The sequence below is a fragment of the Centroberyx gerrardi genome, chromosome 7, assembly GCF_048128805.1.
Source record: "Centroberyx gerrardi isolate f3 chromosome 7, fCenGer3.hap1.cur.20231027, whole genome shotgun sequence".
Classification (NCBI taxonomy): Eukaryota; Metazoa; Chordata; class Actinopteri; order Beryciformes; family Berycidae; genus Centroberyx; species Centroberyx gerrardi.
Genome location: NC_136003.1, coordinates 3167185 through 3184124, shown reverse-complemented (window position 1 = coordinate 3184124; position 16940 = coordinate 3167185). Strand labels below are relative to the sequence as shown.

Below are 16940 nucleotides of genomic sequence, written 5' to 3'. Positions count from 1 at the left end.
ATTGCCAACAGCTGCTTTTTAACAGTGTTAACGTGTTTTAGGGTGGATTTTTCCTTTAGCTTAAAATCCAATGGGAGGAAATTTTAAGAATCTCAGTCTCTGTCTGTCCCAGATGGGGATGGAGTTGTGATAGAGGGGGGAACCTTTGCCTGGTCCAAGGAGGGGCCACCCTGCCTGCGAAGGATCAACGTGAAGGTAAAGAGGGGTTCCCTGGTGGCTGTGGTCGGCCATGTTGGCTCAGGGAAGTCCTCTCTGCTGTCTGCCATGCTGGGAGAGACGGAGAAGAGGAGTGGCCACGTCTCCATCAAGGTAAAATCACTAGAAATCAATCTAGCGTAAAGTCCAAAATGTCTGGAATGTACTACTACTACTACTACTACCAATAATAATAATCATGGTAATAATAATAATAATAATAATAATAATAATAATAATATTTGGCTGAATTAATTACGCAAAAAAACTACTTTATGAAAAAATGTCTCAACCATAGTTTCATTGTCAAGCGAGTATTTCAAGTGAACTGGACACTGAAACTAACGCTGTTCGTTCGGAATTAGCCAAAGCTATTGAGGAGCTCCAGCGAAAATGCAACACACAGGAGGGTACTAATTACACCTTGGATCACATTGTGGAATTAGAAGCAAAAGTAACAACTCTTACCTCCCGTGTTGACCATTTGATAAGAACAGTTGACAATTTGGAATCAATTGAAACAATGGCAAGTGCTTCAACATTTATCCAGATTTTATTGCGTCCATGAGGAAGAAGCATGCAGCCTTCACTGAGGCAAGAGAACTGCTACTGCTACAAACAAACAACATCACCAAACATTTGGCCACCATTCTAGCCCCTCTAGTTGGCAACACCGTGCACCACGTACAGATCTCTGAGGACTTTGTCAACAAGGACTTAAACTGGAAGCTGACAAGACGATGGTATCATAGGATGTCACGTCACTAGCAGTTGAGACCGTAAGGGAGCGACTAAGGCAGGACCACACCCTGAGCAACAGAACAGAACTCAATCCAGACCATGTATGCTCCTTATTGGATCTGTGTTTGAACATCACATATTTCAAATACAAGGATGTTTTCTACAGACAGAAACCAGTGTCCCCCATCATAGTCAGTTTGTATATGGAGGAAGTGGAGAGGAAGGCCTTGGATACCTACGAGGGAGAAGCCCCAAGTCACTGGTTCAGATATGTGGATGACACCTGGGTGAAGATCAGAACCAGGGAGGTTAGGGCTTTCACGGAACATATCAACTCAGTGGACAGTAACATCAGTTTCACAAGGGAGGTGTCATGGCTACGCCTGCATCTGCCTCCTTCTTCCTCTAACTCCATCTCTCCCTAGTCCAGTCTCTGGCCTAATTCCAAACCAGCACCTAACCCCTAGCCCTAGGGGGTTTCCAAGGGTTTGCCAAAGGCTGTCCCAAACCAATTAGCGGGGAGTGTAAGTGGACTGTAAAACCCTCAGACAGCGAGTCTGCATCGATGCAGACTCGAACGTCGGCTAGCAGGAAGTGCACCTTCAACAGGAGAATGGAGGAAAAACCATACAAATGTTAAGTTCTGTCTTTCTACTTTGTCAAGTATTTTCAATCATGCACGCACACCTTTGTCTTTCTCATGCCGACTTTACAGTCTCAAACAAAATCACGGAATGTGTGGTGAAGTTTAAAACTAAAAAAGGAGAATATCTCTTTGTCCCTAAGGTTGCTTGACTTTGCAAACCCATAAATCCCTATATGCATGCATAAAAAAAACGTCTTCACGTCATTGTCATGGTTTTGGATGTTATGCGTTCACAGTGACAGTTGCAACCTGTTATCCTTGCCTCTCGTAAAATTTGAAGCGGCAAAACAGCCGTGTGAGCAGGGCGTCTATCGGTTGCCATGTTGAGGACTGCATCCAATTCTTCTGGTGGAGTGGCAAGGGCGTCCCATAGTTTGTCAATTTATTTCTACCCTCCCCCTTCATTAGAAGTGCCCTCCACAGCAACGAGTGTAACTTGATTTGGAGTGACACTTGGTGGTGAAGTGGTAGTGGGTAGGGGCTGGTTTGGGATTGGGCCAGAGTGCTCTCTGTGTTTCTCCCCAGGCACTGTAGTTCCTGCCTTGCCCGCTGGTTTCCCGCTTTCTGGACCTGCACACCTGTCTGCCATCAGCCAATTAGTCCTGTGACTTTCCCACTTTCACCTGCCTGCTGTCAGCCTATCAGCTCCTTCCTCTCCTTCCTGCACAGCCAGCTTTTCCCCATTCTCTCATTAGTCTCAGTGTATATATAGTATATATATATAGTATATATATATATATATATATATATATATGTATATATAATATATAGTTTCTCTGTAGTAATTTGTCAGATCGTCTGAGTCTTAGCGTTCCCGCCAGTCTGTTATCTATTACCTGCCTGATCTTGTGTTACTGATTCCCTTGCATGCCTGTCGATTTGGATTGTTAGCCTTCCTGATTGCCTGTTGCTGACTGTTCTTCTGCCTTTTGGCCACAAGTAAAGAATCCTGCTTAAACCTATCTGCTTCGCCTACCTGTGTTTGCATTTGGATCCAGACAGGAGGAGATGCAGAACAACAAACTGCCCTTTCTGGACTGTGCAGTCTCCTTAACAGAAGGGGGTGAAATTGACATTGAGCTGTACAGAAAACCCACTCACACCAAGGGCGGATATTTCATTTCACTGTTGGGGGGGACAATAAACAGAAAAATTTCTCAAGAGCAATTCCTGAAGGGGACACCAAAGGTGCCGCCAAAAGTACTGTTGTATTAAATGTATATAGAGGTCCATTATGAAACATTTCCATAAGCACTTCATTCCTTTCTTATGAAGATTTTATCAAATTGCCTTTGATATTACTGGGGTCTTTCTACTTGGCGTTTCGGTGCACTGAAAAATGATCGGATGTCTGTTTTTCTTTTCTCTGCCATTTTAACTGACCTGGCTGGCTGACAAATAGACACACACACACACACACACAGCATGCAGGTTATTTACAGTAGTAGGTGAGATGCAACACCCATTAACTGAACTAAAGCTAATATATGCCTAATTAGATTTTGTTTTCCCGAAAAAGCAGATCTCTAATGTTTTGCTGTCAATGTGTAAAAGTCCAGAACGCTATGAAGCCTGCCAGAAACTTACTTATATTTAACATAATGTTTGTTGTAATTATGTCTTTTTTATTAATTAAGTCTTCATTTATTTCCAAAATTATGAACAAAATAACATAGTGGCAGCCATTTTACATGCAGTAAGAAAAAAATAATATACTTAGAACCTAATTACATAGGGTAAGTTAATCTTAAATATTATATTATAGAAATATTACTGTTACCATCTACAAAAGATAAAGTATTTTGGTATGAAATCCCGCATTTTAATTTAACCAACTATCCTGTATCATAAATACATGTCTGGCATTTGTAACAAACCAAACCGCTTGAAAATCGGTCGAAAATTCAGCGAGTTATGATGATTTTAATTGTGGACAGACCTCCTGCCTCCATACACACACATGCATTAGGAGACGCGGCTGCTCCGTACCAACACGCTGACGCACGAGATTCAACCGCGAGGTAACGGAACAAAATGTAGTCTGATTACAATTGTGAATGTGTTTTATTCTATTGAGTGGTAGAAGTAAAGAAAAATGTCTGACACATCCTTTGTTTTAAGTTAACCTCAGCTACTTACTGGAGGTCTGCCACCACTGACACACTTCCAGAGATCCTCCACACACACTCGTACCGAGGGCTAATGTGTGTGTGGGGGGGTTCGGGGAGGCAGGTAGGCAGTGGACCAAACCACTGTGAGGCATATGAGAGAGGGACTCAATCTTTCGAAACTTAAAAACGCATTGTTTTGCGTCTATAATTAGCACAAGTGCTTTCAATGCATATTATTATATTATTTAAAATTATATAGTTATGTTTACAATGATATATTGAGGGGGACAACTCTCTGTTAGTCCCAGGAAGGGGGGGTCCGGACCCCCTGTCCCCCCCGTGATTTCCGCCCCTGACTCACACAGTACCTCCTTTTTGATTCACACCATCCACTGAAACGCAAACTGGGAGTAATCCAGACCCCACACTACCGGTCGGAGACAAGTACAGAGACCAAATAGTCCAAAGACGGGAAACAAAATCACATCAAACAGGCTTTGAAAACCTGTGGTTGCCATGACTGGGCTTTCATCAGAATGGCAACAAGATCCAAGAAGAACACCAGACCTACAAGGAAAATGGACCACAATGCAAGATGTGAAAAATTTGAGTTTTGACACAGTTACACATTTCACATTAAAAGATCCCTAATTTGGTCTTCTCTTTGCTCCCCCTGCTGTGTTTCTTGGAACACAGGTGCGTAGTTATGGAAAAAAAAATTCAGCGACTTGATGGTCCCGCCTCTAACATGGCCATCAGCCAATCATAACTCAAAGCTGGACTCACCAATATTAGATTCTTTGGTGTAAAACATTCACAGATTGGTAAATTGTTAAACATGAGCGTGCTGTGTGCAGTTTACTGACATCACCTTACAGGATTTCTTGGTATTGAATTTCACATTTTTCAAACGGTTACCTCTTGTTGCCTTTTGGAGCCGCATGTGACACAGCTTTAATGAAAGTGCAAATAATTAAACGTATTCCCCACATTGTGCCTAGCAAAGAACAATAACAAAATATGAGCACAAAGATATTGCTTTGAGATTTGATCCACTAAAATCCAAAGTTTATTTGCAGTCTGTCATTGTGTGTGTTGGTCTGTTTTCCCCTGTAGGGTTCGGTGGCCTACGTTCCCCAGCAGGCCTGGATCCAGAATGCCACCCTGAAAGACAACATTGTGTTTGGTCAGGAGAGGAAGGAGAGCTGGTATCACCGTGTGGTGGAAGCCTGTGCCCTGCTGCCTGACCTGGAGATCCTACCTGCTGGAGACAGGACAGAGATTGGGGAGAAGGTATCAACACAGGCCCTTCTTAGCCCTTGTAGGCTGTAAAACCTTAGGAAGATGGTTACACACCCAAAAGCCCAATGTGACTTTATTAGTTATCACACAATTGGATAAAATTTCCTCACTAGTGAACAAGTGTTTTTGTACTTGGTTACGGTGCAATTTTTTTGTCAAAGAAATTTTGTGATAAATAGCGATGGGAATCCATTTGTTGAATGGTGTAGGCTTGGCATGATCGGCCTGAAAAATGGTTCAGTTTCATTGTACAACAGTTGAAAAGTAGCTTTGGACGTTCTGAAATGTTGTCTATCAAAACCTCCAAAGATGTCATATGTGTTGTCTCTGACAGGTAAGTCTCTGTCATTGTTGCATGGCCATTAGTTGGTACATTAGTGTTGTATCTTGTAATTGAGTAGTTGACTATCCCTGTCACTCTTTACTGTGCATTGTCCAAGGAAGATACCTATGCCATAGAAATAGTGTTGAAGCCGTTGAGGTTGCTGTGTTTGTGCAGGGTTTAAACCTGTCTGGAGGTCAGAAGCAAAGGGTGAGCCTGGCCAGGGCGATCTATAGGAAGGCTGATATCTACCTGTTGGATGACCCACTCTCTGCAGTTGATGCTCATGTGGGACAGCATATCTTTGACAGGGTCATCGGGCCCAAAGGAGTCCTCAAAGACAAGGTGGGAACACACAAGGAGCTGGGGTAATGCATATACTTCATTGTGTGTGTGTGTGTGTGTGGTGTGTGTGTGTGTGTGTGTGTGTGTGTTCTTGGACTTCTATCCTTATGAGAACCAGTTTTACTTTTAGACCGATCCTCACTTATTCAAAGAGTTAATTTAAGATTAGGATTTGGGTTTAGGTTACAATTAGGATTAGATTTACATCATGGTAAGGGTTAAGGTTGAAATTAGTTTAAGATTAGAATTTGGGTTTAGGATTAATGTTACAATTATGATTAGGCTTTGTTTAGATTTGGGATCAGGGTTAAGATAGAAATAGTTAGGGGTTTAAGACTACCAAAATACCCTCCTCAAGTAGAAATACTGTTACTTTACTGTTACTTAACTGTTACTTAATTTTACTCAAGTATAAGTAAAATTCCTGGTCTACTTGAGTACTTCCATTCATTACAAATAGGACAAGAGAAAAGAGAGATTGAGCTAACGTGTTTTCTTTTCCTCTAATAATTTTTTTTTTTTTTACAAAATAAAGTGTATCAACAAGGTAAAGCATGAATCAACACAACTCATTCAACACAATTACAACTGGCCTGTTTCTGATGCAATGCTTATGGAGAGCCTACAACATACAGGGTAATCTGCGCAAAAACAAATCACAGGAGCAAGCGGCTTTCATGATGTTGACATAGAGAAAAAAATAGAAGTGGTCCTAATACGCTACCTTGTGGGACCCCACAGCACAATTGCTTGGCCTCAGACTAGTAACCATTCATCTCTACTTTCTGATCCCTCTCAACTAAGTAAGAGGTTAGCCATTTCAGAGCTATGTTGCTAATTCAGTTTAGTAAGGAGCAGCCCATGGTTCCCAGACTTCCCCTACCACTACCCTAAAAGAATTGAATTAGTCTGGGTGTCAATGGAGAATTTAAATGTCCCATGATTGTTTAGATGCTGTTTCAGTGTTTTTTCCACCCTCACAAGAATAAAATTCCAGGGAAACACTGAATACTTATAGTTTTTTTATTTTTTGGCATTAAAATTGAAATAATGTAAGATATTGAATATCAGGAGAAAAATATTGACTATCACCAACTTCAATACAAAAAAACTGGTATCAATATTGGATGTCAAAACCCATATTGTTTGAACCCTAATAGGCATGTTGTGGCCAGGGATAGGGTTCCAGTTATGGGTTAATGAATGTAGTCAATGGAAGGTCATCATAAGTATAGTAAGACAAACGTATGTGTGTGTGTGTGTCCAGACTCGTGTGCTGGTGACCCATGGGCTGAGCTATCTGCCCCAGGCTGACCTGATCCTGGTGATGGTGGAGGGAGAGATCACAGAGATGGGCTCCTACCTGGAGCTGATGGGAAGAAAAGGAGCATTTGCTGACTTCATCCACATTTTTGCCGGTACCGAGCGTAAAGAGACCTCCTCCCACAAGGACAAGAGTAAGAGCTCTCCTCTGGCATGTTTGAATAAAAGTACATCTTTGACTACATATGTTTCACTAAACAAGATTTCATCCTTTATACTGTAATCCAGACCTTTTTACACATTTTCATTTATACAAGTCTGACTGTTAGAATTGTAGTATTGTTGTTGTTGTTTATCACCCCCATCTGCTTATTTGTATTTACACTATATACTTTTTTTCTTTGCTGTATACTATTAATATTTACTGCTGCAACTGCCCAATTTCCCCACAGGGATCAAGTTTCATCTAATGTAATGTAATCAAATCTAAATCTAATCCTCTGGTCTAGGACTGTCCACTCAGTATTTTTTAACAGGAACAAGTCTCTCCTAAAGCCAGAAACCACAGAACCAGTCCTTAAAACATGTGATTTCATCAATAAATCTGCAGCTGATGTTTTACAATATCTATGAAATATAATTTTCAATGTGTAAAATGATAACTCGGACGACACAAAAGTATTGCAATGCTGTCCAACAGTATATACATCGCAGCCTCAACAGTTTTATTCCTGTTTCTTTGTAGGCACAAGGAAGTCTGTGTCTCGTCTCAGTATGACTGACTTCTCCATTGACCTCTCTCAGGAGCAACTCATCAGGTATGAAAATAAACAACACTGTATACAACAGTTTTGGGTTTCAGTGTTCCTTTGTAGCAACCAGGCACCTTATTTTTTCTGGCTTGACACCCATGTTTTTCCCCTGATTGCCAATTTGAGCACATTACTGACTATGTATTTGTCCATGTCTGTGTGTGTCTACATATATGTGTGTCTATGTATATTCCAGTTGTGACATGGGCAGTGCCAGTGTCCAGACCATGGAGGCCATCTCAGACAGCGATCAGGAGTCGGATGCTGAGGATGTTGGAAAACTGACCGAGGCTGACAAGGCTCACACAGGGAGGGTGGGTCCTGCAGTGCAGCACCCTTCCACTCATACGCTGTTATTAGGGAACATCAACAGTTACCAGCATCAAGGAAACAACAATCTTTTGGCATGGGAAGTTAGGTCATAGGAAGTTTCCTTTCCTCCATTTCTAGCAATACAATTTCATGATATCACAGGATTACATTTCCATTGATCTTTGAATCTTAAGCTTAAAGAGACTGTATCGTAAATTTAAAGTTATTTATTTTGCTACTCTCTGTTGCCCCTTGATATAATAACAAATACAGAAAATGTTTGCATAGACAAGGACAGCAAAATACTCTTTCTGAATATGAAATACCATGTATGGCCAGTTTGACTTACCGTACTGCGTAACTCTTTGGGCTCTGCGCCAACTAATCAGTGTGAACCGTAATTCCCCTAAGCACTGTGCATTGCAAAATGTGTTACACACAAACAAACACACAGAGCTGATAAATGAACGTCTATGGTCAGGTATGATGCGATAGTGCCACCCTCAGGCCTGCCAGGGAACCACACTCAAACACAACAGTTCACCCCTTTATTATTTTTCCCGTTGAGTAGCAGTGATATCATCTGTCACATCTAGAAATGGATGTGAAAAAGTATGTGTGAAAGTATGTTTATGTAACATCTCTCCTTCTCAGGTGAAGTTGGAGATGTACAAGGAGTATTTCAAGACCATAGGCCTGGTCCTCATCATCCCCATAGTCCTCCTCTATGCCTTCCAGCAGTCCGCCTCCCTGGGCTACAACTACTGGCTGAGCCTCTGGGCTGATGAGCCAGTGGTTAATGGCACCCAGATGGACACTGACCTGAAACTGGGAGTGTTTGGAGCACTGGGATTCGCTCAAGGTGGGTTGAGGGTTTAATTTAATTTAGTGGGTACATGAAAATTATAAAACACATTTGTCTCAGTCCTTAATGCAACATCATCTATAATGCGAATGATGAAATTATTTTGATAGCACAGTATGATGGCTGTAGAAAAATTACACCATCGCAGTGAAAGTTGTTTTATTCAATGTCTCTCTGGGTATTCATCAGGCGCCTGATGAATACGCCTTGCACCGTGGGAAAAATAACTTGTCACCTTACACAAGTTTATTCCAGTTCCATTGTTCAGTTTGCATTATGACAATTTCACAACACCTCTTCTATATACATATTTGTCTTCTCTCTGCAGTCTGCAGAGGGGGGGAACCATTGACGAGTCTCATTGCAACAGCTAACGTAAAATACTACCACTAAGGGGGGAGAGGTTACATGGACATTCTGGGTGCCAACATGCAACTGGTGAAGGTAGCCACACTAGCACTAGTGGAAAGCGCTGTAGTCAGAAAGTGCAGTCTATAGGTTCCCTGGATTATTTGATGCCAAAACCCAAGATGTGAGATACTTATCTATTAAAGAAAAACTTTTATGACAACACAAAAAAGACAAAGCTATAACAGTGAAGATTCTTCAACATTTGTTTGTGAATTTCTTCTTAATTAAGGTTCATTTCTTTTTCTTTTTTTTCATTTTTAGGCATTTCTGTGTCAAAAATAAACAAGCTAAGCTAAAAGCTAAATTCCAAGGGAATTTGGAATGAATGAATGAAAGACCTTTTAGGTATTGCACATATCTGCCCAAATAGGCTAAGCATAGGCTAAATATACATTCAAATGGACTGGGCGCTATCGTACATAAATATTTTTTGTACAGCAGTTGAAAATATATTCCATGTAACGCTATAAGGATTGTCCAATTACAAAAGAAGAAAATATTCTTGGTACTATCTAATAACTCAAAGTGAGGTAGTTTGGGTTGAATACAGCTACAGTTAATAAGCTACCATCTATACTGCATGTGCAAGATTTAACAAAATAAGCTACTGTTATACATCCCTCCATTGTCTCTAATTAAAGAAGTAAGATATACAATGCATATCATTAAATGACCTGCAGACAATTATTTTCAACTGTACCCAACAATTACTCACCCTAATGAGGTTGCTGAACTCCTCCAAATTATAGCTCCGTTCCATATCCGTACAAAGTTTTGGCTTTGGTGTAAAATAAACGATAATGGATTCTGAACAGATAACATCCCGTTCAGAAACTTTGAGTACCGCACTGTGCACTGCTATCTACACCATGGGTCTGGCAACCCGTTGCAGGTGAAGCTACATGCAGTGTGTTGGGCTAGCATTCCGCTACCTTTGCTAGTCACGTCATTGTACCCATAATATCCATGTAACCTCTCCCCACTAAGGGAATCAAAGGGTCACCAAGTCATCAAGTTTCAAATTCTATTGGTAGTAACTAGTTTTCTGGGATTTCATTGGTGTTGAACTACAAAATGTTCTGGGTTACTAAACTCAGAACGAGCTTTCGGACACATAAATTCTGTCACACCAGTAAAAGGCAATAATTACTTCAGCGTATAGCCTGAAACTCATAATGTCTTGGGGAGAATAGATATTTCTGAAGTTTTTCTGAGGGTGTCACAGTGTCTCAGTGGTTAGCACTGTGGCCTTACAGCAAGAAGAATATCGGTTCAATGCCTGGTCTTTTGTGTGTGAAGTTTGCATGTTCTCCCCATGTTCTCCTGAGTTTCCTCCTGCCAGTCAGGTGGATTGGGTACTTTAGATCCCCTCCACCCTGAAAAGAACTGAGCAGATATAGAAAATGAATGAGTTTTCTAGATTTTGATAAAAAGGACTTTGTGTGAGAATGATGTTGCGGTCCAAATGTTTGTTGTCTTTTCACCTCAGAGCTCCCTCAGGTTGTAAAACTCCCTCTTCCATGTTGCGGCCTTCAGGTATTGCCATGTTTGTTACAACGCTGGCCATCTCTCTGGGTGGGATTATGGCCTCGCGCCACCTCCACGTGGATCTGCTTAACAACGTCCTGCACTCTACCATGTCTTTCTTCGAGTGCACACCCAGCGGAAACCTCCTAAACCGCTTCTCCAAGGAGATTGATGCTATCGACTGCATGATCCCAGACGGGATGAAGATGATGCTGGGCTACCTGTTCAAGCTGCTGGAGGTCTGCATCATTGTCCTCATGGCCACGCCCTTCGCAGGGATGGTGCTCCTCCCCCTCACCTGTCTATACGCCTTCATACAGGTGTAGTCTGTTTACTGTTTCTCCTGCACATTGTCTGAACAGCTCTTTCCCAGATACCTGGGAATTCAGTGAAGCTGCTGTCGCTATTTTAAAAGCGTGACACTTACAGTTACAAAGTGATTGCTGGCATTAAAGTAAAACTCTATGGAATATTGAGATTAGTAGCCAACTAAAGACATTTGCTTACAAAATACTAGATGAAATAATCTTGGCTTTTTAATTGAGAAATGAACATCAGATAACAATTATTCATTGGTTAGTTTTTTGTGTCTCCACATCTGGGCCTTCCAAATGAAGAGCTTTGCAACATGAGATATCCACCATTTGAAAAAAGCCACCTACATATTAAGGTAGGGCTCTTCATTTCTTGTCTCTGTAGAGTTTCTATGTAGCTTCATCTTGTCAGCTTCGTCGCCTGGAGGCAGTGAGCCGCTCGCCCATCTACAGCCACTTGAACGAGACGGTGCAGGGAGCCAGTGTCATCCGAGCCTTCAGTGAGCAGCAGCGCTTCATACTACAGGCGAACGGACGCATTGACCACAACCAGACGGCCTACTTCCCACGCTTTGTAGCCACCAGGTTCACACACAACACACATTTTTCTAGTTGTGAGGACCTCAGTTGAAGTACAAGAACACACACACGCACAAATTGATCTCAGCTGTTTACCTTTCGTTGTATCATATTATTTGGTAAAAAAAAAAGCAGGTTACCACTATAATTTTCTAACTTGTTTTAGTTTGATTTCGAGAACAACACTATTGGTCCTTTGAGTAATAACCAGCTTCACAAACCTATTTGACTGAGTAGCTTATACTCTAAGCTTTTTGAAGTATGTTTCTGCTAATGTTTCCTGGCTGCGCTCAGATGGCTGGCAGTGAATCTGGAGTTCCTGGGGAGCCTGCTGGTTCTGGCAGCAGCCATCCTGTCGGTGAGAGGCCGGGATTACCTCAGCCCAGGCATCGTGGGACTGGCAGTATCCCACTCCCTCCAGGTCATAGACCACTCATCCATCACCCCATTCATATTTATAACCAGTGTACGAAACTAACGAGAATCACAAGAATCATTTTCAAAATAATTCAAAACACATTTTTCATAGAAATATGTACCCTACTCATTTTCAATGCTGTTTTGTGTATCAAGTGAATCATGAATTAAGTCCTGTGTGTGAATTTAGAATTTGCTCACTCACAATGGATCAAGTTTGTAATTTCCTAAAAGGAGCATTTTGAAGCATGCCACACACGCAACACACACATACACACACACACACACACACACACACACACACACACACACACTGTTGAAGTTAGAATGTTTAACATTTTGATCTTACTCCTCAACTGACATTAGCCTGGTTAACCATCCAGGAAGTTTAGACCTACCACTTTATGTAGAGCAGCATAACAGGCAGCCTATCAGAAACCTGTTGATTGGCTCATGGTTCACAGAGGGAGTATATGGTGGTCATCTGGGACAAAGTTTTCAAAACAGGCAAAGACCATAGACAGAATATAACTGAGGTATTCAAATGTTGTTGTCTCAAAAAGTTACAGCCAGTGTGGTGGGTGACCCTTAGTGATTTATTTCGGCGCATTTGGCATGTGGTAATTTCAGACCCTGTTTCTAACTACACTAAAAGCTATTTGGCTCAAAAAAATCTACCAGTCTTTATTCAAACCCTAATCATAAAAAGTCACACTCAATTGTGAATTATTTCCTCAACAAATTGCAAAATGTTGAGGTGGCAATGAAGGTAGATGATTTAGGGGTGGAGGTGGACCTACATCATGGCAAGTATGTGTGAAATGTGTGCATACTGTATCATGATGCTGGTGTTACTGTGGATTCTACTTGATAATTTGACTAGTTCTTTACTGCAAAGTCTTATCAGCCACTTGCTTCGTCCACAGACAGCTGGACTTACCAGTGCTACCATTTGGAGCAGCCAACGCAAAGTTGCCTAGTGCAGATTTAAATAAGATCTGTTTTGCATGCTGCAAAATCAACAGTCTTTAACATACATGCAGCTGTGAACTTAATGTTGCATGTTTATGTACAGGTGACAGGTATATTGAGCTGGATCGTTCGTGCCTGGACTGACGTGGAGAACAACATAGTGTCGGTGGAGAGAGTCAAAGAGTATGCCAACACACCCAAGGAGGTCAGTTGCTGTTAACAGGGGATTTACACGCATACAGTATTCTCATACCACAGTTAAGGTCACAAGACCAATACAGGCACGTCCCAGCAATCAGACTCAGATTCATCATGAGTGAGGTAACAGCTTCACATATAAACGATAGGATGTTTACATTAATAAATTAGGCCACTGTGCTGTATCATTGGCACCACTACCAACATAAAGTTGAATAAATATGGCTGCAAAGTGTGGATGAATTTTGGAGACAATTAAAATATATATAATTTAAATTGTCCATTTATTTAAATAAATTTGTGCCCCCAAAGTTACATATTTAATTTTTTAGACATTTATATTTTTAAGTATTTATTACGTAACACATTCATTTACTTATGTTAACATAAGTAATTAATATTTTAACCATCTAAATATTTAGTTGTTATCACTTTTCATTCTGACTTGAAATAATCTACATTCTGCACTGATACACCCTGTTTCTCAATCTTACCTTATTTATTTACTTTTTTTATTTTTATTTTTTTGGTATAAGTGTATCCACATTAAGTTAAGTTGAACTAACTGGAGCTATGGCAGCTATAAACAACCTGTGTGTTATTGTAATTGCACTATTTCATACTTTTTCCAACAAGAGTTTTATCTTATTTTTACTTAGTACAGAGATTGTTTTATATCATTATGTTATTGAACTGTTGACCTTAATCATTGCCCTTGTCTGGGACAATGCAGACCTGCTGAGCTGGTTCTGTTTCAACTGGTTGTGTAGGCACCATGGACTGTAGAAGGCAGTTTGCTGCCGGTGGCCTGGCCCACAACAGGAACCATAGAGATTGAAGACTACGGACTCCAGTACCGTAAGGGTCTGGACTGGGCCTTAAAAGGCATCTCCATCAGCATCAAGGAGAGAGAAAAGGTCAGGAGCACTGCACCTATCAAAAGGATACCTTGACATTTTGAATTTTTATGATTTATTTATTTTTATTTTTTACATTTGTCCTTCTGTGACCCCAAAAATGACTTTTCAGCACTGACAGCACTCTTCATTAAAGTCAAAAGATACAGCTGTCTAACAAGATGTACCCATTGGTTTGAATGAGGAATGCTGTGGATGAAGAATAAAGCCGGCATGCTGTTTTGATCAACTGACATGCCATTACAGATTTTTTTTTTCCATAAATTGTGACTGGTGAAGAGTATTGTGACACTAATATTCAAAATGTCAGTGTTCGTCTTTATTGATTCAATTTGAATTTTTATTTCACTGGGTTTAGTTTCACAAACTAGCAAATATAAATGCAAACAAAAAGAAAAAATAAAGATGGAATAACAATTGCAACAACCAAAAAATGAAAACTAATAAATTGTTACATTGCTCAGTCATTGCATTTATTCCATCTCGCTCATCTCATAGCCTTTTGACATTGTCAGTGGTCATCAGTTACAACTTCCTAAGGGACCAAATAATGTTCATTTACTTTTAAGAACCATGTATCAACCCTTTACTAAGCACTGTAAACATCAGTTGCAACTTCATAAGAGGGGTACACATAATGCTTATTTATGTTACAAATATTTGTTAATCATTTATTAATCCTTAACAAAGTATTAGTTAAGGATTAGTAAAAGTTTTTAACCTGGATAATAATAAATGACTAACAAACTGTTAACTAAGGCAATCAGAAGTACGATACAATATATATATATGACTAATTGATTTATTAATATGCCATTAATTAATGATTAAATAATGTACACTATATGTACTATTAATTAGTAAACAATGTAGGAAATCATCAATTAGTTGTTATTTTAAGTTGGTTTAAGTCAGTTTCGATGAATATTAAGTAATGATTAACTGACCATTTTTTGATTATGGCTATTGTAAAGTGTTTCCCTTCTTGATGGCTAACTGGCAGGTGGGCATAGTTGGAAGGACAGGTGCTGGGAAGTCTTCCCTGGCTTTGGGAATTTTCCGGATCCTGGAGGCAGTGAAGGGGAACATCTATATTGATGGGATCAACATCGCTCTTATTGGCCTGCATGAACTCCGCTCCAGAATCACCATTATACCACAGGTCAGTACACACCTCAAACACATGCGCTGTAGAAAGGATGCAAAAGAATACATAGACAAGCATACATATAACCATATAACCAAGGGTTGAAATTAAATTTAACCCTGGTAAAGTCTGGGTATGGCTACCAGTCGCTTTGGCAGGTAGTCAGCCCATTTCTGTGCTAAAGAAACACATTGTCATGGCTGATAAACAGTTGTGATGTATACAGACACATCACACACTCGGGTAAGCTGCAGGCATCAAAGCGACTTCTCCTTTCCCCTAGGACCCAGTGCTGTTTTCAGGCTCTCTGAGGATGAACTTGGATCCCTTTGACGGCTACTCTGATGAGGAGGTATGGAGAGCTCTGGAACTGGCCCATCTCAAGAGCTTTGTGTCCGGCCTGCCAGACAAGCTCAACCACGAGTGTTGTGAAGGAGGAGAGAACCTCAGGTACATCAGCCTCCAGCCCACCTATACAAACTATACCTGACCATATATGCAGCTACACAAACTATAAAGGGGTTTCAGGTGATGTAACACCTAGGTCTAGAGAAGTCTACATACAACTACATAGTTCATTATTCTAGTACACTGCGCAAGCTTCCATTAAGGTATAACCATACACCAGTAGGTCCCAGCTCCACAGTGTACAGTATCTCTGTCTATCTGTCCAGTCTGGGTCAGCGCCAGCTGCTGTGCCTGGCCAGAGCTCTGCTGAGGAAGACCAAGATCCTGGTTCTGGATGAAGCCACGGCGGCTGTGGACCTGGAGACGGACAACCTCATCCAGTCCACCATCCGCACTCAGTTTGAGGACTGCACTGTCCTGACCATAGCTCATCGCCTCAACACCATCATGGACTATACCAGGTAGGACCCACAGCAGTATGTAGTAGTAGTAGTGGTAGTAATATTAGCAGTATTAATAGTAGCAATAGTAGTAGTAATAGCAGTAATAGTAGCAGCAGTAGTAGTAGTAGCTACGCAAACAGCATATACACCATATTGCTAGTACATGCACAAACATATTGAATACATATTGAAAGTGCTGTTTATGTTTAGCCTCGTATTCTTCATCTTGTCTGTTAAGGGTGATCGTGATGGACAGAGGTTACATTACAGAGATGGACTCCCCCTCCAACCTCATTTCCCAGCGAGGTCAGTTCTATCGAATGTGTCGGGAGGCCGGGCTGGCCTGAACCACCCCAACCCCCTACACTCCCCCATCCCTTAGCCACCCCCAGGCAGGAGACTGGGCAAATCTGACTGATGCCACACCCCTGCTCCTCATCCACCAACTTTCACTTCCACCAGATGGCTGAAAATGAAAGTATTATAAGAGGGTTAAATACTCCAGAAGAGATGATCTGGCCTCCTCTCATCACGGACAGACACCATGGGACTATGACTGTGTCTGGCATCATCATATATAAGCCAAAGACATATTTTCATCACCCCAGTGGGAAGGGGGTGTCATTTTTTTCAGTGTAGTTCAATGTGACATTGAAGAGGAGCCGGTGCTTGGAAACACCGGCTCCTGTGTTA

General features: G+C 41.0%; 1 protein-coding gene across 1 annotated transcript in view; it reads left to right on the top strand.

Annotated features, from left to right (window-relative positions):
* The window catches only part of LOC139915732 (multidrug resistance-associated protein 1-like), a 55547-nt gene extending 38953 nt beyond the window's left edge, over window positions 1-16594 (top strand). Inside the window, exons 16-31 of the mRNA XM_071904431.1 lie at window positions 113-309; window positions 4810-4986; window positions 5495-5662; window positions 6930-7119; window positions 7671-7743; window positions 7934-8051; window positions 8704-8911; window positions 10862-11172; window positions 11552-11751; window positions 12040-12166; window positions 13238-13339; window positions 14103-14249; window positions 15253-15411; window positions 15680-15846; window positions 16071-16265; window positions 16486-16594. Coding sequence (XP_071760532.1) covers window positions 113-309; window positions 4810-4986; window positions 5495-5662; window positions 6930-7119; window positions 7671-7743; window positions 7934-8051; window positions 8704-8911; window positions 10862-11172; window positions 11552-11751; window positions 12040-12166; window positions 13238-13339; window positions 14103-14249; window positions 15253-15411; window positions 15680-15846; window positions 16071-16265; window positions 16486-16594 — 2648 coding nt within the window. The remainder of the gene's footprint in view (window positions 1-112; window positions 310-4809; window positions 4987-5494; window positions 5663-6929; window positions 7120-7670; window positions 7744-7933; window positions 8052-8703; window positions 8912-10861; window positions 11173-11551; window positions 11752-12039; window positions 12167-13237; window positions 13340-14102; window positions 14250-15252; window positions 15412-15679; window positions 15847-16070; window positions 16266-16485) is intronic.
* Window positions 16595-16940: the final 346 nt, after the last annotated feature.